The sequence below is a fragment of the Myxocyprinus asiaticus genome, chromosome 19 (assembly GCF_019703515.2).
Source record: "Myxocyprinus asiaticus isolate MX2 ecotype Aquarium Trade chromosome 19, UBuf_Myxa_2, whole genome shotgun sequence".
In the NCBI taxonomy this organism is placed as follows: Eukaryota; Metazoa; Chordata; class Actinopteri; order Cypriniformes; family Catostomidae; genus Myxocyprinus; species Myxocyprinus asiaticus.
The window spans coordinates 8415566-8440923 of record NC_059362.1 but is presented as its reverse complement, the minus strand read 5'-3'; the positions used below and the strand labels follow the sequence as shown (position 1 = coordinate 8440923).

Here is a 25358-nt window from a genome sequence, read left to right as displayed (position 1 = left end):
ATGCTTGGTTGAGGTTACTGCTGCCAAAGTAGGATCGACCAGTTATTAAATCCAAGGGTTCACTTACTTTTTTTCCAAAGCACTGTGAATGTTTAATGGGATGTGTTCAATAAAGACATGAAAGATTATAACTGTTTGTGTGTTGTTAGCTTTAGGACAATTTGTTTGTCTATACTTATGACTTTGTTGAAGATGAGATCACATATCATGACCAATAATGCAGAAAACCAGCTAATTCCAAAGGGTTCACATTAACATTGTAGCATTTGAATGTCCATTTTTATCTTAAATTCGATGAATATTCTCATTTTAATTTGACAGCTTTAGTGTTATCGCTACCGTCATGTGTCTCGTATCACTTCACAGGTTCTTTCTTCTTACATAATAAAATTTTAACTCAATAACATCTCATGTCCATTTAAGTTTATTTGTTAAGTAATACTACCACATGTAAAAAGCGGTATAATGTGCATTGTACATAGCTGTACATTTACTTCACTTTTTACACAACTACTTAAGAAATAACTATTTACATGGATATGAAATATTGTTTTGAGTTTAAATTATTTCATAATGTGAGTACACTGAAAAAGAATATGTTAACCTAAATATGTGCTTTGTGTGGTAACATCTAAATTACTCAAGTCAAAAATAATGAGTAACCACAGGTGTAGTTCATCACATTAACTATGTTGGACACTTTCTAGTTGTCAAACGTTTGTGGAACATAGTTTTATATTTAAAACATTAATGTTATAAAATTATTTATGCAATTGTAATTGCTGCGTAAATGCATTTATGCTACCTCTCAGCAGCAGTAAACAGTCTGTGTAAATACACCTAAATGCCACTTCAGATACAGCTTCTGTGCCACCTTTGCGGTGAAAAGATGACTTAAGTGTGTCCAAATACTTTTTGGGAGGCACTGTAGATATGTGTATGTGTGTGTGTGTTAAAGTCTTCTGACACAATGATTTAGCAAAGGCTACAGTAAGGCAGGAGTTTCAGAATAGAAACATCAGTAGAGTTGTGCGAGGAGGGACAGGCAGACTGAGGGGGCACACTGAATTCTTCCACTGCTCTTATTATGCAAGTATTCTTGGTCTCTCAACACCCACATGTCTATATATCTGTCTCATTCCTTTGTTGCTAAGAAATACATGCTTCTATAGACTTCCATGACTGCTGGGCGGTGATTAATCAGAGTGTGTTGGCTGAAATGGGGCTAAATCACCATCTCTGAAAAAACATACAGTACAACAGAATGAAAACATAAAATAAGAACTCCACCTCTAATCTTGCACTAAACAGCTTCTCCGGTGCTAAAGAAATAACCGTCCTCACATTTATTATGTTAGATGATTCGTTATTGAAGTCTTTGACTGTCCGCTCTGTCGACTGCTGTGACAATTATTTAAAATCAACACTAATAATGGCCCTTAATACAGAGAGAAGTGTAGAAGAAATAGCTCTATTAAGTTACAATAGGAATAGATTATTTCCATGGATAAAAGTGTGGTAATATCTACTTCTTTACTGGCACAAGTGGTGGTAATTTAGATTTATTTTCATGGAAGTCCTAAAACTCTTAAAAATAATGGTTCTAACTAGAACCAATAAGGGTTTTACAGTCTGAATATAGGCAAAAAGATGTTACAAGATGTTGTGCATATTGTGACTTATTGTCCTTGTTAGACTATATTCATGAGTGCCATATTACTTTAATAAAATAATAAGCACACATTGTTTTATTATTTAATAAAATAAGTGTCATCTGTCCACAAGAAGATTTAGTCCCTGACATGTACACTAAGGTTAAAAGAGGGCCTCTATGGATGCTATGCATTAATATACACTGAAACTAGGAGTACAGGCGTTCTGCGTCATAGCTGTTACTATATTGAGTATTATAACATGGATAGGTGTGGTGCTGGATGCTGAATGATCAATACAACATTCTAGCCGTGCTAAAATACACAATACATAGTACAACATTTAAACACCTGTTCATTTAGCTGTGCATATCACTGTGCAGCATATAAAGAAAAATGTTCTGTTATTGTTTACATGTCAAGGACTGTATATTCTAGCAGAAGGATGACACAATGAAGTTGCTTGATAAAATTGTCCTTAATACTTTATTACACAGTGACCATTTTACAAAAGCAATAAGGCATTTGAGGCTGTGATATATTGTGAATATAATCACTCATGCCTAACAATGCTTTTTAACCATGACTATATTCACATTATAGTGTAGCACAGCTATATCATAAATGGAACCAGGATTGGGCTGTAATAGAGTACATTTAATGATGTTACTTTTTCTGAATACAAAAATTAAGTAACTGTATTCAGCCCTTGTTATGTTTTCAGGAACCGGCATTCAGAATACAGTTACAAAATACAATTTTGCTAGAATGCTTTTAGAATACTTCTCTCGTAATGACCAAAATAAGGCAGAAAAAAATCTTGTCCATCAAGTTATTTTTTTTTTTAAACCCACACAAGCGTACATTGCACACTTATCCTCTCGCTCTTTCTTCCTCATAGCAGCTACAGCGCGTGTGCAGTGTTGCCAGAGTCATGCTTCCATGCCAACTTTGGCTAATTTGTAAACACAATTGCGGATTAAAAGGATAGAATTGCATGTTGTGTTTTTTGGGATACTTTAAAAATGGACCATGGTCAGTAGCGTTTCTAGCTTGTATGACACCCTGGGCGAAATTGGGTGCCTCGTGGTCTGTGTGGGTGCCTTGTGCCTCCCCCCTGCAAGATGCCGCCCTGGGCAACTGCCCATGTCGCCCATGCCTAAATCCTCCACTGACCATGGTCAGGGGCCTGGGTAGCTCAGCGAGAATTGACGCTGACTACCACCCCTGGAGTCGCGAGTTCGAATCCAGGGCGTGCTGAGTGACTCCAGCCAGGTCTCCTAAGCAACCAAATTGGCTCAGTTGCTAGGGAGGGTAGAGTCACTTGAGGTAACCTCCTCGTGGTCGCGATTAGGGGTTCTCGCTCTCAATGGGGCGCGTGGTAAGTTGTGCGTGGATCGCGGAGAGTAGTATTAGCCTCCACATGCGGAGTCTCCGCGGTGTCATGCACGACGAGCCACATTGACGTTCTCAGAAGCGGAGGCAACTGAGACTTGTCCTCCACCACCCAGACTGAGGTGAGTAACCGCGCCACCACGAGGACCTACTAAGTAGTTGGAATTGGGCATTCCAATTTGGGGAGAAATGGGGATAAATGGACCGTGGTCACCAAAGGGTTTGATGGTAGATAGTAGATAATGAAAATAAAATGTCTTACACATATATAATGATTCCAGGATTGAATATATAACAACCACAGCAGTATGCAAGTGTTGTACAGCTGGCAACATTTTTACACAAATATAACATTCGAGTGCATGATACATTGTTTCCCTCAACTTTAATTGCTGTGTAAATAAATGTGTGCAGCTGAAGATGCGGCCTCTGTGCATAATTTTGCAGTGTAAAGACCTTAGGCATCATTTACGGGTGGGACAGGTGGGACATGTCCATACCACATTTTGCCTTTACCAATTTGCCTATCCCCACCACTTTTTGAAATTGCTTCCATGTCTAATGCAAAAGAAACATATCCAGTTCTTGACCAGGAATTTCCATTTCGTTTGTGTGTGTTATAATAAGTACCAATCCAGTGCTGAAGTTTGTTATTTTTAATGTTTTGCTGAATGCTCGTTGCAGCTGTTACCAGTGGCTCTGAGTGACACTGGGCAGCGATCTTCTCTCCTGCATCCAGACACGCTCAAATGGCTCTGCTGTTGCGCAGCTCGCATTCCTTTCCAGTTAAATAGCAAAGCAAAATGCAAACAGATGTGTGCTGCTCATAATATACATCCACTGATGTACAGATGCACTCTTTGTTTATTAAAAAAAAAGTTTTATTGGGGTGGATTTGAACCTGGAACTCCTTGTACTGGAGGTGAAAGACCAATCAGTCATTCTGGCCAAAGTTTACTGATCCATGTATTTATTCAATGACTAACAAAACCCAGTACTGACAGTGCCAGATGTGCGAATCAAGATATCATACTCTTAATTTTGGTCATCAAGGCTGACATGTATCAAAACATTAAAAGATTATTTTGTATAATATGGCCAAGTATATTCGCACATAACCTGGGTAGCTCAGCGAGTAAAGACGGTGACTACCACCCCTGGAGTTTGCGAGTTCGAATCCCAGGGCGTGCTGAGTCACTCCAGCCAGGTCTCCTAAGCAACCAAATTGGCCCGGTTGCTAGGGAGGGTAGAGTCACATGGGGTAACCTCCTCATGGTCGCTATAATGTGGTTCACTCTCGGTGGGGCGTGTGATGAGTTGTGCATGGATGAAGCCTCCACACGCACTACGTCTCCGCAGTAACGCGCTCAACAAGCGACTTGATAAGATGCTCGGGTTGACGGTCTCAGACGCAGAGGCAATTGAGATTCGTCCTCCGCCACCCGGATTGAGGTGAGTCACTACACCACCACGAGGACTTAGAGCGCATTGGGAATTGGGCATTCCAAATTGGGGAGAAATGAAAAATACAAGGAATATATAGGCCTAAATATGGAAGCATGCAAGCCTACAGAAGCTTTTTAAATCGTTCAAATACTACACTGTTACATGACCTTACTAGGTTGCATAGTAATTTCTGCAAGTGACATCCAGTTAAAATCTCAAAAATATATATATGTTTAATTTGCATTTCCTATCTCATTGTGTGTCAAAATGTATGAATCTTTTTTTTTTTTAAGTCCAATCAAATAATGGATTAATAAGAAATTTGCTGACAAATAGCTAGATAGCTATTTAGATTCACTTAGATGTTAAAGGTGGGGGTGAAGAGGTTCAGATCAGATAACATGACATATTGCACATAATTCATCCAATTGTGCCTTGACTTTATAAATATGTATTCTAGAAATATTCTGAATATGTTACATTTCAGAGAAAGTGTTTAGTATTCAGCCCAGAATACTTTCTTTAAAGGGATAGTTCACATCAAAATGAAAATTCTCTCATAATTTTCTTACCCTCATGCCATCCCAGATGTGTATGACTTTCTTTCTTCTGCAGAACACAGACAAAGATTTTTAGAAGAATATCTCAGCTCTGTAGGTCTATACAATGCAACTGAATGGTGATCAAAACTTTAAAGCTCCAGAAACCACATAAAGGCCACATAAAGGTAATCCATACTGCTCCAATAGTTTAATCAATGTCTTTGGAAGCGATCCAATCTATTTTGGATGAGAACAGACCAAAATGTAACTAATTTTTACTGTATATCTTGCCATTGCAGTCTCAAGGCACGATCATGATTTCAAGCTCGATTACACTTCCTAGTGCTTGACGCATGCACAGAGTGCTAGATGTCGCTAAGAAGTGTAATCAAGCTTGAAATCATAATCGCCAAGGAGACTGCAGATGTAACAATTTACAGTGAAAATTGAGTAACATTTTGGTCTGTTCTCACCCAATACTGACTGTATCTCTTCAGAAGACATGGAGTCTTTTGGATTACTTTTATGCTGCATGAATGTGCTTTTTGAAGCTTCAAATTTTGGACCCAATTCACTGGCATTGTATGGACCTACAGAGCTATATTCTTCTCAAAATCTTAATTTGTGTTCTGCAGGAGAAAGAAAGTCATACATATCTGGGATGTCATGTGGATAAGTAAAATATGAGAGGATTTTCATTTTTGGGTGAACTATTCATTTAAGTATTTCACCCAACCCTGTCTGGAACATTGTATTGACCTATCAGGATTCAGGACTATAACTATCCATTTCATAAAGAACGTTTTATTCTCTAGCTCTTCCGAAAAGCTAAATACTTATAATCTACTGGTAATTTAATAATATAACTGGGGCTTTAAACAACCCAGAAACCAATACACTGATCTGAAGAACCTATAATGTAACATTAGGTTACAACTTTATTAATCGCCAAAGAACCATATAAACTTTGTGTAGCTCATTTCAAAAACCCTACACAAAGAGAAATGGTTCTTGAAAAGAAGAAGGTTCTTTGCTGAACATAAGGTGCTGCAAAGAACCAAGAACCTTTATTTCAAGAGTGACGATCCATGAAGTTCTGGATAAAATGAAGCTACTCACCTGATCTTCCATCTCTCTGGATGTCCACGTGATGCCAGACTCCGTCATTGACCTTGCTTTGTGTGGCTTTGACTTTAATAGTTCCTGATCCCATGTCCAGCAGAAGATACAGGTTTCCATCTAGAAGTTCCACAGCAAAGAAGTCCACTTTGTTGCTCCGCTGATTGCGGGAGTCCTTTTTGTCCTGGGGCTTACCTTGAGTGAAGAGGATTAATCCATTGGGCTCTGAAGTGCGGAAGTCAAAGGAGATAGAGCCCACACGCTTGGTGTTCCACTTGGGCAGACTGAGGAAGGACTCTGCAGTCTCAAAGGAGATGGGGTCTAGGGTGGGCACATTTTCACATTTAAACACCACATCCCCCTGTAGCTTCATTTTTGGGTCTGCAATGCGGGCCAGGCGAGAGAGTTCCAGTCGAATGTCGTTGTTTTTGTAGACCACCTGGAATTCAAGAAACACATTATGGGTGATTTTGATTGACTCGTGGATAAACAAAAATTAGAACATGCTAAATAGAAGCATTTTCACTCTTGGCTGTATGTACATTCTCTAAAAATTCTAATTAAATCTATCTATCTAAACATAGCAAAATGTATATTAAATGGAATATTACGGGTTCAAAACAAGTTAAACTCAAATGACAGCATTTGTGGTACTTACAGCTGAAGAGAATGGGGCCAGTCAATAAACATTAAAATGCTGTTTTAAAAGTATAGCTATGATTTACATGTATAACATGATTTTAATGTGATAAAATCACCAACTAGCCTATAAGTTATATCCAATTACAACACTGTAAACCCAAAACTCCTAAAATGACCATAAAACAATATAAACAAATTTACTGCTCAAATAATACACAGGTTTTAACATAATAATTATTGTAAGTGTTTTTATAAAATAATCTGTTTCACATTTCTCCCTCAAACCTTCCAAAAATTGGCCCCATTCACTTTCATTATAAGTGCCTCACTGTAACCTCAAATTTTGCTTTTTTTTTTTTCTTTTCTTTTTTTTTAGGAAAAGAAGTGGCAAGTCAAAATAATTTTTTGCGGTTATCAACATTATGCCACAAAAGCTGCCGATTGATCTTAACTTGTACTGAACCCAGTATATTCCTTTAATAGTATATAATTTAACCGTATAAAACAAATAAAACAGTGAGAAAAGTAGGCATAAGGTATGTTAGTAAAAATACGTTAAATAATATAATGTGCTAATAGTGTAAATTTGTGTGCAAACCTCCTAAAAATAAAATAAATAATAAGTAAAATAATAAAATGGGCTAATAATTAATAAATTTTTTGTATAAAACAATAAATATAATTTTGCAGAAAAGTATGGAACAACTTCAAAGTCCTTTTTATAAATGGCAGTACATCCCCTGGACCTATTGGTAAAAAATAACCCAGCTGTTGAAGAGGAAAATCCCTACTACACTATATTAGAATTAGACACTCAAATGATGTGCTGTGATACTGTGCCTATTTACCAAGGCAAAGACTCATATACAGAGTCAGCTATGCATTATAGCTAAATACAACACAATACAAAACCAGCATAACTGTAAATTGAAATCCACTCAAGCAGAAAATTAAAAAGCTTTTCCGTTCTCTTTCCTCCTTAAAGAAAGAACTCTTGCTGCTATACAGGACACTGAGTGCACAGCAAACAGCAGTTCTGTTAGACAACACAGCTGTCAGCAAACAGATTTTGCAGCTTCAGGATAACAGATAATCCTAGAAGATTTGACAGTAAATCAACACAGTACTACTGAATACTAACTGCATTGGCCTGGAGAGAGAGTGATGAAATTGGGGAAGAGGTCTTTATTTCACCAACACTAACAATACCATATTTCTTTACTGCCTTTGCCTTGGGGTACCCATCCTGAGATCCACAATCTCCCACCTTGCCCAGATTCAGCACCACCTTACCATCGACCACCATTATCCCACACCTCTTTCTCATCTGTGTTACCGACCCATGCCAATAGAGTGCAACTGTAGGGTTCAGGAGTTAAAAATCCCATTCATTCTCTCAATAGAAAAATGTATTTCTGGCAATAACGTATACCCGCTCAAGAAAGACCTAATATTAGGTTGTAAAGCAATGTATATGCTTTGGTAGAAGCAATAGGTCAGTGTGATTTCAACTTTTTTATTATTATTATTTTTTTATTGTATTTTTTATTGTGTTTAACTGGCAATTTCCATCAAGTGTTGTAATTGGGCACTCAAAATTCAAACAATTTCAACTTTGAACCCTGTTGCCACCAGTGCTGGGTGTAATCTGATTACAAAGTAATTAGTTACAGTAATCTAATTCATTTTTATAAAATAATAATAATAATAAAAATAGTGTAACATTGCATTTTATATTCTTGTTATCAGATTACTGATTTTCAATGTCATTACTTTTAAGTACAGTACTTGGGATATACTGTACATATTACTAAAATAATATTAGGACCCACTTTATATTAGGTGGCCTTAACTACTATGTACTTAACCATTTGATACAATGTACTTATTATGTACATACAAGTTGTTGCATTGTAATTACATTTAAAGTACTTGCATTTAATTACATTTGTAGTTACACTGTTAACTTTACCCCTAACCCTAATCCAACCCTTACCCCAAAACCTAACTGTACCTCAATCACAGTAGCAGCAAATGTGGGAATTTGGCAGAACAACACGTAGTTACACAGTAAATACATAGTCTTGTATGTATTTAATATTAGTACATAGTAGTTAAGGCCACCTAATATAAAGTATGACCTAATATTATGTATAGGGCTGTCGATTTAACGTTAATTCAGTGCGATTAATTATATTTAAAAAATAATGCGTAAAAAAAAAATTACGCAATTAATCACATCCCTGGACCATAATAAGGAAGATTCCTGAGCAATTCAAGCTTGAAGTACCACATGTTTTCTCCAGGGGGCAGTATGCAAAACTTCACCTGTATAGGCAACGTGCAGCTTTTACAGAGAACAAACCAACCTTCAGCAGACAACGGCTGCATCCGAAACCAAAGGTAGCTATCTTGTTGCCTCGCTGCCCTATCAGTCAATGACTCAATACACAGTGTTTGCATATGAAGGTACCTCCAGAAATTGGTTTAGGACAGGCTATGGGGGCAGCAAGACGTCACATCGCTGGTAGGATACCAGCAACTGATTATGGCCATCTGGTGTATACTAAAGGTAATGCGTCTACTTCATTCAGTCCAACCGAACCACAATGGTCAAATAATCTAGAACAAAATCAAGACAGTTTTGGTGATAACCAAGTGTATATTTAATAACTACAGTACTACTTTCTCGCTAGAAATGGAATCAGATGTTGGAAAAAGTGAATAAAAACGTACAATTATACACAAATTGGCTATCAACTGCCTCTTCGGCTGCCATTTTTTTTTCCCTTTAGCTCAACCATTGTGGAACCGTGCGCACAGGATTGTGGGATTTCATAGGCAGCGATGGAGACATCTATGCTGCCTTCAAAAATCGATCAGATGGAGGTATCTCAGTAGACAGGATGTGACATGAACATTGGATTCAGACGTGCCATGATCCCTTTTTACCTCCATATACAGCTTCCGGAAGCAGAATTTTCATGGTTTCGGACACAGCCAACATAACACGAGGACGCGTTCTTGCATTCAAAACACAGCTTGATGGAGCGCAACATCTGAATTTAGGGATTTTAAGACGTGTTTTTCTAAGTATTAAACTACATTTAACTTGATTACGTTTACATTTAACTAACTACATTTAGGGTCCTAAAAATGGTATGTTTATGACGTGACACAACCAAAGTGAGACGCTCTAAAAGCATCTGTCTGACGCAGGTGTACATTGACAGGTCCTTAGACAAGCCTTCATAATAAATCTCAGACTTACTGACAAATTCAGTTGTAAAATGGATTGCTGTGAACTGTCAGCCAATGATTGGATTATGTTCAATAATTGGTTTTGGATTCTAAAACCACTTTTTGTATTATCAGTGCTTAAAGGTGCTGTAAGAATTTTTTTTTCATACTCCCTGAAAGATATTAATGAAATAAGTGTTGTAAGATATCTCACCTGTCTCTGTGACAGCACTAGACTCTGTAAACAGCAAATAAAAATGTGTCCGCGAGCGATGCACAATGACGCTTTTGACCTGTCAATCATTTAAGCGTTCTCATAGTATTGTAGTTCCAGCGAATTATTGAGGCTCAATTCCATGTTGTTCATAACAGTTGTCTGTTGAGGGTGCTATGTTGCTGCTGTTGTTGTAGACAACTGTTTCTGCATGATGTAGGTCTCAATAAAGCTCATTTGTTATCTTTGGAGTGCTGGGTTTTGGAAAAAGAGGGCGTGGCAAATTCAACAGCTCAGTCTAGAGGAAGTAGAACAGATGAAATCGCTTACAGCACCTTTAACTCCTCTGCCACAATAATGTAAGGCATTTTAATTATCTGAATATTTTTATTATATATATTATTTGTAATTATTTAAATATAAATGTATAATTATTTCATCATTATATACTGAATTATTGTTATTTCAGGGGGCTTTCTCAGCAAATATTTATATATGCAAATAATTATATTAATCAGCACACCATGTAATTAATTCAATTAAAAATGTTAATCGATTGACAGCCCTGAATATTAAAATTTTATACATTTAAAATATGAATTCATAATTAATATGAATCAACAAGGAAGAAATATAGTCATTTTGAATTTGTTGAGCAGAAAAAAAAAAAAACAATTGTGTAAAGGGTTTTAGAAAGAAACAAAGTAATTAGTAATGTGATTTCATTTTCAATCAAGTACCAGTAAAGTAATTTTATTACAATTTTAGTGAAGTAATAAGCTATTTGTAGTGGAATACTTTTTGTGTAACTTACCCAACACTGATTGACACTGACCTTTCAAAACAGCAGCTAACGATTACCGAAATATTCAGATGTATAATCACATAGACGTGTCAGTGCAAAAACCAAAACAATACATTCTCTTTAGTGCTTTTTATGTGCAGATTAAAGCAGCGCTTGACACTGGCATTGAGGGGTGTGTTGGCATCCCAACACGAGTCTTGCAGAAGCCTCTTAAGATGACTGGTCGAGCTCTCAAATGAGTGGGACTTTGCAACACAGGGGCAATAACTGAAACTGACTATCTTGACTTTGGCAAATATTATAAAAATACAGTTCTGAGCTTGGTCAAATAGTTTCATTAGGGAAGTTCAATGTTTAGTCGTACTTTGACAAGCTGCTTTCGGAAGCCTGAAAAAAAAAAAAGCACCAACTGCCACCGATAAAGGCCGATAAAGAGTAACATCTTGATACTACAGTCCCACTTTTGAGGGGGAAAAAAAATTATTTGTATTCCTTCTAAAATCCCTGGGGAGAGAAAAGCACAAACCGTCTTCAAAGCACAAACTCCTGCTTAGAAAACATTTCCTCAGCACTACTCTCCTCCAATCAACCTTACCTTGCTGGGATATAGTTACGCTTCAGGTTATGATTTCAATGGTCATTACCTCTAGTAGATCAATAGCGGTATAATGAAAAATAATATGCAAAGAAATGGTGTTGGTAGGGTAGTGCACAGTCTCAGATACATTATATAAAGCTGCACCCTTACTCTATCACCTTATCTGTGTGACGTGCTCTGTCCCCAGAGTGCCATTTATAATCAAAGCCAGGCCTTTAACCACTCCATAGCCTCTGATTTTCTCTCTCTCTCTCTCAGCAAGCAGTGCTTTGTCAGTTATGATCAGGGCTCTCTGGGGTGGGAAGTGGACCATAATCTTTCTTGGATCAGTATCTTAGCTTGTTATTGGGCACAGCTGCCTGCTGCATTATGCTTATTATTAATGAGAAGTGCTCATGGTGGAACATATACAGTAGAGCATGTAGATGTGCAGTGAGAAGCGGCCACTGAGAGAGATACAGAGTGATGGGAGTGGTGGAGGGAAAGCAGTACAGGGTTAATACAGTTTTTTTATTTTTTATTTCATTTTTACTTATAGTTTTTTATTTTTTATTTGTCCTTTCAATTTTGGTTTTTGTCTGCTTAAGTTTTCACTCTATGATTGTTAGTTTTAGTTTAGCTTTTTATTTTTCTATTATGTCTAGTTTCAGTTTAGCTTTTTTTTCTGTAAATTTTGTGAAAATTAGTGCAGTCAGTCGATTAAAATATTAAATTGTGATTAATCACGTTTTTTCACAGTTAATCGTGATTAATCAAAGATTTTAAAAGTGCTGTAATGTGACATGTATACTTCTTTTCCTGTCAAAATGCATTTAGGGGGCGTGGTCAAGCATCCACCCGGAGAGAGAGAAAGCAGTAAGGGTGCTTGCACCTGAGCTAGATTATGTCTAACACCTGTCTCTAATTCCAGTGAGCATGGGTAGAGCGGCATATAAGCAGCCTCGCCACCAGCAGAGAGAGAGAGTCTGGGTCCAGAAATCTGTTTGTGAAGCTAATGAGTTATTGTAAAGCTGACGAGTTATTGTGAAGCTGATAAATTATTGGGAAGCTGTAAACCAGAAAAGTTGCCAATTAAAAAAGCATTGCCTGTGACTGAAGAAACCTGGTTCCCATGTCCTCCTTCCCTCTTGTTGTGAAGTCTTTACACTGGTGCTGAAAACCCAGGTTCAAGATCGAAGACGGTATGCCTTATGGAGTCCTCACCATTGGCCGAGGTCCTCAAGTCCCTCTCCGGCCTATATCACTCCCACCAACAGGCCCTGCTTGAGCTCCGACAGGACCAAGATCGTCGGTTCCACAAGATCCTCAGAGCTCAGGCAGAGGACCGGCAGGTGATCCGGAGCCTCCTAAGCCAGGAGAAAGCCCCGGCCGCGACTCCCAAAGCTTTCCTTGACCTCTTAGAGCGGACTGCTGAGATCTGGGGCTGGCCGTGAGCTCAATGGGCAGCCCGGCTCATTCCTTTGTTGTCCGGGGAGCCCCAACTCGCAGCCCAACAACTGCCGGCTGCTAGTCTCCTGGACTACCGTGATCTAAAGAAGACCATACTGCAACGGGTTGGCTGAAGTCAAGAACAGTACCGACAACTCTTCCGGTCCATGGAATTGGAAAAGACCGGCTGCCCGTTTGCTTTCTCCCAATGACTCCGAGAGGCCTGCTGAAAATAGCTGCTGGCGGGGGACCGCGGCATCGAGGGAATTATTGACCAGGTGGTGCTGGAGCAGCTGATCCGTCGATTACTGAAAAGGACAGCGGAATGGGTCCAGTGCCACCGCCCGGCGTCGCTGGAGGAAGCGGTCCAATTGGTGGAGGACCATATGATGGCAAATCCGAGGGCAGAAGAGCCCTCCCACTCTCTCTCCCCTCCCTCTATGTTTTCCCCATTCTCTTCCCCCTCCCCTCCCCTCTTCTCTCTCACTCTGCTCTCTCCTCCGAGCCTGTTCCTGCCTCACGGAGGCGAGGAGTCCCGCCACCGAAGCCAGTTCCCCGTGTGAAGGGGTTTGCAACCCACCTCCCCCCCAGCATCTACAGTGCCCCGCCGCTCTCCCCCTCAGGTGGAGGTGACTGTCGACACAGGTGCAGGTGTGGCGCCTGGGCCGGTCTGCTGGAGTTGCGGGGATCCGGGACAATTCTGGGATCAATACCCTGTGATGGAGCTGGGGACAGTGGTCTGGATCCCCAACACTCCACAGGCTGCCCCCGATCGGGCCGGAGCGTACCGGATACCGGTAAGAGTCAAGGGGGTACTCACCAAGCCTTGGTGGACACAGGTTGTAATCAAACCACTATCCACCAATGCTTGGTTCAAGATGATCATTTCTCATTATAATCCGATGGTGGGTCACTTAGGGGAAAGAAAAACACTGATCTGACTAATAGCCCATATTTACTGGCCGGGCATTGGCGGCAATTTTCGCAAGTGGTGTGCGGCATGCCGCGAATGTCAGCTGATGAATCTACCAGCCACCCCAAAAGTGTCACTGTGCCCCCTTCCGCTGATCGAGATCCCCTTCAAGAGAATTGCCATGGACCTCGTCGGGCCATTAGAGCAGTCAGCACGCAGACATCGCTTTGTGTTAGACCTAGTGGACTATGCAACGCGATATACAGAAGCAGTGCCTCTATGCAGCATCTCAGCATGTAGTGTTGTGGAGGCACTCTTCAAAATAATCTCCCGGGTGGAGATTCTGAAAGTAATCCTCGCCGATCAGGGCACAACTTTTGTGTCACGGACACTACGCGAGCTTTACGAATTATTGGGCATTAAGTCGCACCAGCGTTTACCATCCACAAACAGATGGCCTAGTGGAGTGATTTAATAAAACCCTTAAGAACATGATTCGTAAGTTCGTGCATGAGGATGCTAGAAATTGGGACAAATGGCTCGATTCCCTGTTATTCGCAGTACGAGAGGTCCCGCAAGCCTCCACTGGGTTTTCCCCATTCAAGCTGCTGTATGGGTGGCACCCGTGCGGTGTGCTTGATGTCATATGCGAAGCTTGGGAGGAGGGACCTTCAGCTGGTAAGAATTAAATTCAATACGTTCTTGATCTTAGAGCAAAACTCCACACCTTGGGGCAACTAACACAGGAGAATTTGCTCCAAGCTCAAGAACGACAGTGCCGACTGTATAACAGGGGAACTCGGATGCGTGAATTTGCACCGGGAGATAAGGTACTTGTATTACTCCCCACATCGTGCTCCAAATTATGGAGGGAGGAGGTCCCTGTGATGTTGGCTATGGTAGTTCCGGAGAGGGTGGAGCTCGGGCCGGAGGTGAATACAAAACACAATCATATCACCCCGGTCACTTACGGAGACCTCACCGTATCAACTCACGGAGGTTGCCAAGTTGCAACAGGAATTTGCAGACATGTTTTCCCCTCTGCCGGGTTGTACAAACCTCATCCAGCACCACATCGAGACAGAGCTGGGGCTAGTGGTACGCAGCTGTCCCTACCGATTGCCCGAGCACAAAAAAAGATAGTTTGGGAAGAATTGGATGCAGTGCTCGATATGGGTGTAATAGAGGAATCCCACAGCGATTGGTCCAGCCCGGTTGTTCTGGTTCCTAAGAGCGATGGGTCTGTCTGGTTCTGTGAGGATTACAGAAAGGTCAACGCAGTTTCTAAATATGATGGCTACCCAATGCCTCACGTTGATGAGTTGCTCGATTGGTTGGGCACTGCTTGATTTTATTCGACACTGAATTGACAAAGGGTTATTGGCAGATCCCCTTGACACCAATATCCCATGAAAAAATGGCCTTCTCCACACCGTTCGGATTACACCAATTTGTGACACTTCCGTTTGGTTTGTTTGGGGCCCCGGCTAAGTTCCAGCTTCTCATGGACCAAATTCTCAGATCGCATTTGGCTTACGCCGCTGCCTATTTAGATGACATCATCATTTATAGCAATGACTGGCACATTCAGAATCAGAATCTAATGTCAAAATTGGTAAATGCATTAGTTGTTTTGAAAAAAACTGTATGTTTTAAATGAATTGCTTGCATTAATGCGTTAACTTCAACAGCTCTTGTGGATGCTCTTTTTATGTAATAAATTTAGACCACATCTACACTAATATGTTTATTAATAAATAATAGTTTTTTAAATGGTTGAAAAGGCATTGATTTTGATATGTTTAAGTCTCTCATTCACACTGAAACTGTGTTTTTCGCCACCGTAAATGGGGTTTGGAGATAAAAGGCATTTCACTGAAACAGCTTACAATGCTTACAGCACCCTCAACACCATCATTTTTAGTAGTATCCAATACAGTTTTAAACATTTCCTAGTAAATTGCCATTGGTAATTAGTACTATTAGTAAAAATCATATGACTTGCATACACATTCATTTTCATTCTATAGAAAAAAGAGCACCGTCAAATTTTTCAAAATGTCACCTTTTGTTTAAAAGAAAGATAGGTTGGAAATTTAGGATTTAAATTAGTGATTACAGATAATTTTATTTTGGGGTGAACTATCTCTTATTTAATAAGCCAGATCTTAGTGATTGCAACTATGACACCTAATTTTTGATGCAGGAAAGAGCATTTCGAATCTCAAAGAGATGGTTTTACCCAGTTTGATTGTAAATCTCACAATACTTGTTACATTGTGCAGTGTTAAAAGAATATTCCTAGTTATTTACAACTTAATTTCAAAGTACCACATCTGTGGCATGCTGTCAATTACCACAGAAATACAAAATGGGAAAACAAACAGAAAACACATTCATTAACACACATAAAACAGAAGCCTAGCAGGCAGGCAAGAAAGGTTTAAAAGCAGAACTATGAAGCTTATATTTTTGCTAAAGCACTTCTTCAGTATTATACACTGATGAGCCAAAATATTATGACCACTCACAGGTGAAGCGAATGACATTGATCAGCTCCTAACAAGGCCACATGTCAAGGTCTGGTAGATTAGATGGTAAGCGAACAATCAGTTCTTGTATTCAGTGTGTTGAATGCAGGAGAAATGGTCAGGAGTAAAGACCTGAGGGACTTTGACAAGGGCCAAATTGTTATGGCCAGACGACTGGGTCAGAGCATCTCTAAAATGGCAAGGCTTCATTAGTGATGAGTACCTACCAACAGGCGACAGGGTGTTTGCCACCCAGGGCTAATCAATGCATGAGGGCAACGAAGGCTATCCCGTCTGGTCCGAACTAACTGAAAGTCTACTCTGGCACAGGTCGCAGAAAATTTTTATGATGGTTTACGGGAGAAATGTGTCACAACACATAGTGCATCGCACCGTGCTGCGTATGGGGCTGCGTAGCCTCAGACCGGTCAGAGTGCCCATAATGACCACTGTCCACAGTCGAAAGTGCCTACAATGGGCACGTGAGCATCGGAACTGGACCATGGAACAGTGGAAGAAGGTCACCTGGTCCGATAAGTCCATTTTCCTTTACATCATGTGGACAGCCTTGTACATGTGTACCATTTACCTGGGGAAGTGACAGCACCAGGACGCACTGTGGAAAGACAACAAGCTGGTGGAGGGAGTGTGATGCTCTGGGCAATGTTCTGCTGGGAAACCCTGGGTTCGGCCATTCATTTGGACCTCAATTTGACACATGCTACCCACCTAAACATCGTTGCAGACCAGGTACACCCATTCATGGCAATTGTATTCCCTGATGGCAGTGGCCTCTTTCAGCATGATAATGAGCCCTGCCACACTGCACACATTGTTCAGGAATGGTTTGAGGAACATGATGAAGAGTTCAAGGTGTTGCCCTGGCCTCCAAATTCCCCTGATCTCAATCCGATTGAGCATCTATGGGAGGTGCTGAACCAATAAGTCCGATCCATGGCTGCTCCACCTCGCAACTTACAGGACTTGAAGGATCTGCTGCCAATATTTCGGTGCCAGATACCACAGGACACCTTCAGGGGTCTTGTAGAGTCCATGCTTTGGCAGGTCGGCGCTGTTTCGGCAGCACTCCAAGGACCAACAGCATATTAGGCAGGTGAGCATAATATTTTGGCTCATCTGTGTAAATAAGTTTTATATAAATAATTGGAATACAAAAGGTAAAAAAAATATTGAATGTGCTGGTCGAAAGTATCATAAAAGGAGCCCACACGACTTGTGTGTTATATATCTAAAGTTCTCTAAAGCTTTAAAAAAGCTTGTTGTGAGTAACAGACTGAAACTTAAGTCGCTATTCACTGAAAATGTCAATATTCATTACATCAGTACACTGAGTGTGAGTAATTTTGACTACTGTATTCCCTTAATGTACAGGTGCATCTCAATAAATTAGAATGTCATGGAAAAGTTCATTTATTTCAGTAATTCAACTCAAATTGTGAAACTCGTGTATTAAATAAATTCAATGCACACAGGCTGAAGTAGTTTAAGTCTTTGGTTCTTTAAATTGTGATGATTTTGGCTCACATTTAACAAAAATCCACCAATTCACTATCTCAAAAAATTAGAATATGGTGACATGCCAATCAGCTAATCATCTCAAAACACCTGCAAAGGTTTCCTGAGCCTTCAAAATGGTCTCTCAGTTTGGTTCACTAGGCTACACAATCATGGAGAAGACTGCTGATCTGACAGTTGTCCAGAAGACAATCATTGACACCCTTCACAAGGAGGGTAAGCCACAAACATTCATTGCCAAAGAAGCTGGCTGTTCACAGAGTGCTGTATCCAAGCATGTTAACAGAAAGTTGAGTGGAAGGAAAAAGTGTGGAAGAAAAAGATGCACAACCAACCGAGAAAACCGCAGCCTTATGATTGTCAAGCAAAATCGATTCAAGAATTTGGGTGAACTTCACAAGGAATGGACTGAGGCTGGGGTCAAGGCATCAAGAGCCACCACACACAGACGTGTCAAGGAATTTGGCTACAGTTGTCGTATTCCTCTTGTTAAGTCACTCCTGAACCACAGACAACGTCAGAGGCATCTTACCTGGGCTAAGGAGAAGAAGAACTGGACTGTTGCCCAGTGTTCCAAAGTCCTCTTTTCAGATGAGAGCAAGTTTTGTATTTCATTTGGAAACCAAGGTCCTAGAGTCTGGAGGAAGGGTGGAGAAGCTCATAGCCCAAGTTGCTTGAAGTCCAGTGTTAAGTTTCCACAGTCTGTGACGATTTGGGGTGCAATGTCATCTGCTGGTGTTGGTCCATTGTGGTTTTTGAAAACCAAAGTCACTGCACCCATTTACCAAGAAATTTTGGAGCACTTCGTGCTTCCTTCTGCTGACCAGCTTTTTAAAGATGCTGATTTCATTTTCCAGCAGGATTTGGCACCTGCCCACAATGCCAAAAGCACCAAAAGTTGGTTAAATGACCATGGTGTTGGTGTGCTTGACTGGCCAGCAAACTCACCAGACCTGAACACCATAGAGAATCTATGGGGTATTGTCAAGAGGAAAATGAGAAACAAGAGACCAAAAAATGCAGATGAGCTGAAGGCCACTGTCAAAGAAACCTGGGCTTCCATACCACCTCAGCAGTGCCACAAACTGATCACCTCCATGCCACGCCGAATTGAGGCAGTAATTAAAGCAAAAGGAGCCCCTACCAAGTATTGAGTACATATACAGTAAATGAACATACTTTCCAGAAGGCCAACAATTCACTAAAAATGTTTTTTTTATTGGTCTTATGATGTATTCTAATTTTTTGAGATAGTGAATTGGTGGGTTTTTGTTAAATGTGAGCCAAAATCATCACAATTAAAAGAACCAAAGACTTAAAATACTTCAGTCTGTGTGCATTGAATTTATTTAATACACGAGTTTCACAATTTGAGTTGAATTACTGAAATAAATGAACTTTTCCACGACATTCTAATTTATTGAGATGCACCTGTATAATTATATAATGCCCCTTCCTGGTATCCTTGTGTTGATACCAAGATAAATTTACCGGATGTACTTTTTTTTTTTTTTTTCACCAGTCTTATGCTAATGTTTAACCCTCTGGGGTCGACGGAAGCACCGGGTCCGCGGATATTTATCACACAAACATGAAACATATGTCTAAAGAAAGCTTAAAATGTCTGCAATGTAATCTGTATGATACGGTAATGTGCTGAGGCGATCAATGCAAATGGTAAACGCCCCCAACAATGCCTTAAAAAGCATCAAGTTCATCATCAGATTCATTCACTTTCCTGTGTTTTTAGAAGATGGCACGCTACACAGGTGAGGATGCTCCTGGATAGTTCACGTTTTCCTCAGAAGAAGAGCGGGAATCCGACAAGGAACGTTTGCATTTTGAAGAGCGACTTGATCCAGCCGAGGATACAATTTTGGATGAGTAAGTCATTTAGTTTTATTTACATATTAGTTGACATGCTATTTTATATAAACATGTACATATTTTACTAGTTGGACTATTTCCAGACTTGCCAGCCAGGATTCAGAGTATTGACATTTGAAATATGTCCTAATAGGCAAGTTTTAGTTACATTTAAATGTTGTTTCGGCTAAAGCAGGTATTTAAATTGTATGCTGTATGATATAAATATGATATGTAATATGATATAAAAATAATATGAATGTTTAGATTATATTTTAACCAGTGTTTATGCTGCCTCATTATCATCAACAAAGTTTGTTCTTGCAAATATCTGTTCAGGTGTAAATGTGTAAAATGCACTGTAAATATGCCCATATTAGAAAATCAGCATATTAGAATGATTTCTCAAGGATCATGTGACACATGAAGACTGCAGTAATGATGCTGAAAATTCAGCTTTGATCACAGGAATAAATTGCAATATATTCAAATAGAAAAGTTATTTTAAGTTGTAAAAATATTTCACAATATCACTGTTTTTGCTGTATTGTGGATCAAATAAATGCAGCCTTGGTGAGCAGAAGAGACTTCTTTTAAAAACATTAAAAAATCTCTAAAACTTTTAAATGGTAGTGTAGGTCTAAATTTTTAAGTTAAGTAAAGAAAATGTATAGTCAGATTACTTCTTTTAACTTAAACTACAAACAATACATTAAATCATTAAGTCTCCTCACATTCACTGTCTCTCAGGGGAGGGGTCTTTGTCTCCTCAGGTGTGAATCACATCAATATTCATGATCATCCACGCCTCCTCACATATGGCCTTTCTAACACTAAAAGTGTCTTACAAAAGTTAAATTACTATATTGTTTTGTATGAATGAGTAATCAGGATGGTTTTCACATCATTTTTGTAGCAAAAACTCTAGGCTACAAGATCCAGTTCTCAAAAGTCTTGTGAACAAATGTTTAGTATGTGTTATATGGCCTTATTTCGATGACTTTGTCTTTTCAAAAACCACGCATAAATGTTATTTTCTCAAAAATACAAACATGTACATACATGTTGTTCACATATTATTGTAGCCCAGTTTGTGCTGAATACAGTGTTATCAGACTTTAGCCATTAATATGTTTTTAAACAACTGAAAAAAGCACAAACGTCAAGGCATGTCAAAACTTCTCCAGGGCCCAAAACACCCTCAGACCCCAGAGGGTTAATGTTTAAAGGTTATGGTATACATTCAAAACAGAATAACACTGTATTTGTGGTGCTCTACCAACATGATCTCACAGGAAGTCAACATGTTGCTTCTAAATGTTCCACACTCACGAAATCAGTGAGTACTTTGTCTAGGTAATTATTATCGTTATAGTGTAATTTACAGCACTGAGCAGAAGAAAGCGTGAACCTAAATTAAAGCAAAGAATGCTGAATTTGAATGCAGATATAATTAATGTTAAGTGTGATAAATGTTTACTCAGCTCAAATTAAAGTAGTGCTCAGAGTCATTTAATGTTTAATTTCTGATTTATTGCATAATTTTTCATTGTAAATCACGGCTAATCAGAGATTATGAAAGTGCTGAAATATATATACTTATTTCACTCTTAGCAAAGAAAACAAAACTAAATGTAACAATAATGCTTAATAACATTTTCCAAACAAAGCCTTCCACAGTTTAATGATAGAAATGTACTAAAATAGCCCCAATGCAAGTAATATTAAATGCTTCCTAAAGTCTAAGTGGGAGGTTGACTAATTAAAAGAGCTAGTCCTTTCATAGGGCTCCCCATAGTCCCCCGTTTTAGTGCTGGCACTGCCCATGTAATCCGAATTGTCCAGTAATTATTAGGTGACACTTCGAAAGCTCAGCAGCTATTTGCTTTGAGCGGAGCATTGACAGACCCTTCATGTCAAGCTACGTGTTTGGTCAAGCTACGTGTTTGGTCAAGCTACGTGTTTGGCTTGTAGGTGATAGTTAAGATTTGACGTGGTTCTGTAGTCAAATTCCAACTTATTTAAAAAGAAAACACACACACACACACACACACACAAAAAACACCTTGCTTTGCGGGGCCCCCCTGGTGGTTTGGGGGCCCTAAGCGGGCGCGTTTACCGCTTATAGCAAGAAACGGCCCTGCGTTTAAGCGTTCATTTTGACAGCTCTAATTTATAGTCCAACGAACAGTACACAGAGCTCACAAGGAAAAGTTCATTCACAGGTATTGATTTTCCTCATCTCCATTGGTCTGCAGATGCATATATATGCAAAAAAAAAAAAAAAAAAAGGGGGCTCAACCCAGTTCAGCTGATGATGCAGAAACTTTTTTTCCCCCTTGTATTCTGTGTAATTAATTTTGTTCCATTAATAAAAAAATCCCAGTGAAAGGTCAGGATATATCTGTCTGCTGTAAGTTATCTTTACTTTTTCGATTAATTAAATATGGAACATGGGCAATATTCAGTATATCAGCAGACTATTTATGCTAGGTTTAGCTAACAGCAATTTTCTGAATGTAGAGGACTGAAGATTGAATTTCTCCGATTTATTTTGTTATGCAGTACACAATGGTATCCCTTCCAGAGAAACTCTAAAATTAGTCACGGTAGAGAATGTTCATCTCCTGCTGTCAAATGTACACACACCAACAGCAGCCACAAGCTCATCACTGAAACTCAACAGTGCAGGAGCCCCAGAGCCCATAATAATCAACACATACTTCCTGTTCTCAGGTCATTCAATGATACAGGTGCCTTTTTCATTTCAATAAGGCTATTTTTTGGCTGATGGCACCATAAGAATGTGCACAGTTCCAAAGCCTTTACTAGTGACTATTCTGAGCTATGACATCACAGGCAGCAGACAGAAAAATGTAAGTCCATTTCTCCCTTTTAAGAGCCTCCAGTTGAGCTACCGTGCAATTGCATCACGCTCGAGCAAGCTTGCAAATGTAGTTGGTTATGAATGCAAATGTTAAAGTTAGGGCTGTCAATTTAACATGTTAATTTAGTGCGATTAATTATATAAAAAATAATGAGTTAAAAAAATTAAGACAATTAATCATGTCCCCGGACCGTAATAAGGAAGATTCCTGAGCCATTCAAGCTTAAAGTACCACCTGTTTTCTCCAGGGGGCAGTAAGCAAAACTTCAGCTGTATAGGCAACGCGCAGCTTATCCAGAGAACAAAACAACCCTTCAGCAGAAAGCAAAACACGAGGACGCGTTCTTGCATTTAAAAAACAGCTTGATGGAGCACAAATACGAACTCAGGGATCCCAAGATGTATTTTTCTAAGTATTAAACTACATTTGACTTGACACAACGACCTAAACATTTTATGTTTATGATGTACCGCAATCAAAGTGAGATACTTCAAAAACATCTGTCTGGTGCAGGTGTACATTGACGGGTCCTTAGACAAGCTCTCATAATAAATCTCGGACTGATTGACAAATTCAATTGCAAAATGGATTGCTATGAACTGTAGGCCAATAATTGGCTTATGTTCAATAACATGCAAATAAACAATACATTGGATTTTAATGCCACTTTTTGTATTGTCTTATCTGTGGAATATTAGGAGTAATATGGTAATATTACTTCGAGCTTCCTTTCCGCTGTCCACCAAAGCAGACAAAGAGCTGCTCGGAGCTTCTAAAGCTCTGCGTGCGATCCAAATAGATGCGTAAAGCTTGCACAAGACACAGCAACACCAAGGCTGGGTCTGCCTCCTCCTGGGGCAGCGCTTGCAGGTTCACCACCTGATCCCTAAAAGGGGTCATGGTAACCTTGGGCACATAGTGTGAGTGTCAGGGTCTCAGGATCATGTGAGAGTAGCCCGGACCAAACTCCAGGCACGTTTCACTGACAGAGAACGTTTGCAGGTCTCCTACCCTCTTGATGGAAGTGAGCGCAGTCAGGAGGGCAGTCTTTAAAGAGAGTGCCTTAAGCTCAGCTGACTGCAGGGGCTCAAAGGGGGCTCCCCATAGACCCTGAAGAACTACAGAGAGGTCCCATGAGGGAATGAGGCGCGGTCTGGAGGGATTTAACTTCCTAGCGCCTCTCAGGAACCTGATGATCAAGTCGTGCTTCCCCAAGTACTTACCATCTACTGCATCGTGATGAGCTGAAATAGAGGCTACATACACCTTCAGGGTGGAGGGGGACAGCCGCCCCTCCAGCCTCTCCTGCAGGAAGGAAAGCACCGATCCGACTGCACATCTCTAGGGGTCTTCGTGTCAGGAAGAACACCACTTAGCGAACAGATGCCACTTCAAGGCATACAGGCACCTCGTAGAGGGCGCCCTAGCCTGAGTGATTGTGTCTACCACTGCTGGTGGTAGGTCACTTAGGTCTTCCGCGTCCCATCCAGGGGCCAGATGTGGAGATTCCAGAGGTCTGGTCGCGGGTGCCAAATGGTGCCCCGTCCCTGAGAAAGAAGGTCCTTCCTCAGGGGAATTCGCTGGGGGGGAGGAGGGGGCTGTCGCAAGGAGCATGAGATCAGAGAACCACGTCTGGGTGGGCCAGTAGGTTGCTACTAGGATGACCTGCTCCTCGTCCTCCCTGACCTTGCACAGGGTCTGTGCAAGTAGGCTCACTGGGGGAAACGCATATTTGCGGGGGATGGAGTGGTCTGTCGACCAGCTCCAGAGAAGCGGGTCACCTCGCCCCTGGGTCGCCCATCTCGGGGGAGCTTCGAAGCCTTTCTTGGGTTCTTAGCGGCCGGCCGCGAGATGGGTGGCGTCTGCTTCCTGCGGAGGGCTCCACACCGGAGCTGGGCCATGGGGGCGGGCTGCAGCAGAGCTGGTGTTGTTGCTGCAGGAGGACGCCCTTGGTGATGAGCAGACAGGGTGCAGGGTCTTAAGCCGCACCAGGGCAGGATATGTTGTAAGGCCTCTGTCTGCTTGGCAAAGTCCTCGACAGCATTGCCAAACAGGCCAACCTGGAAAATGGGGGCGTCAAGGAACCTTGCCTTGTCGGTCTCTTCCATCTATACCAAGTTGAGCCAAAGGTGGTGCTCCTGGACCACCATAGTGGACATCGCCTGCCTGAGAGACCGGAGAGTGAGGTCGGTCACCGAGCGCAGTTCCTGCATCAATCCCGGGTCAGAACTACCCTCGTGCAGTTCTTTTAGCGCCTTGGCTTGGTGTACTTGCAGGAGAGCCATAGCGTGCAGGACGGAGGTGGCTTGTCCAGCAGCACTGGAGGTCACAGTCATCAGGGACAACATAAACCTACAGGCCCTGGATGGGAGCACCAGGTGGCGGCACTCTGCGGACACAAGTGTCGCAGAGCGCCACTTGTGCTCCACCATCGAGGGTGGTGAGAGCAGGGGAGCTGAAAGACCGGGACCAGGCAGTAAAATGTGCCTACCACGATCTTGTCAGCTCCTCATGCACTTCCAGAAAGAAAGGGACCAGGGCGG

General features: G+C 40.7%; 1 protein-coding gene across 5 annotated transcripts in view; it reads right to left on the bottom strand.

Moving 5' to 3' along the window:
- The window catches only part of LOC127410426 (neurexin-3b), a 491153-nt gene that overhangs the window by 317395 nt on the left and 148400 nt on the right, over positions 1 to 25358 (bottom strand). For all 5 annotated transcript variants that reach the window (XM_051645685.1, XM_051645682.1, XM_051645680.1 and 2 more), the window contains one exon: positions 6155 to 6593. In XM_051645685.1, the coding sequence (XP_051501645.1) occupies positions 6155 to 6593 (439 nt within the window). The remainder of the gene's footprint in view (positions 1 to 6154; positions 6594 to 25358) is intronic.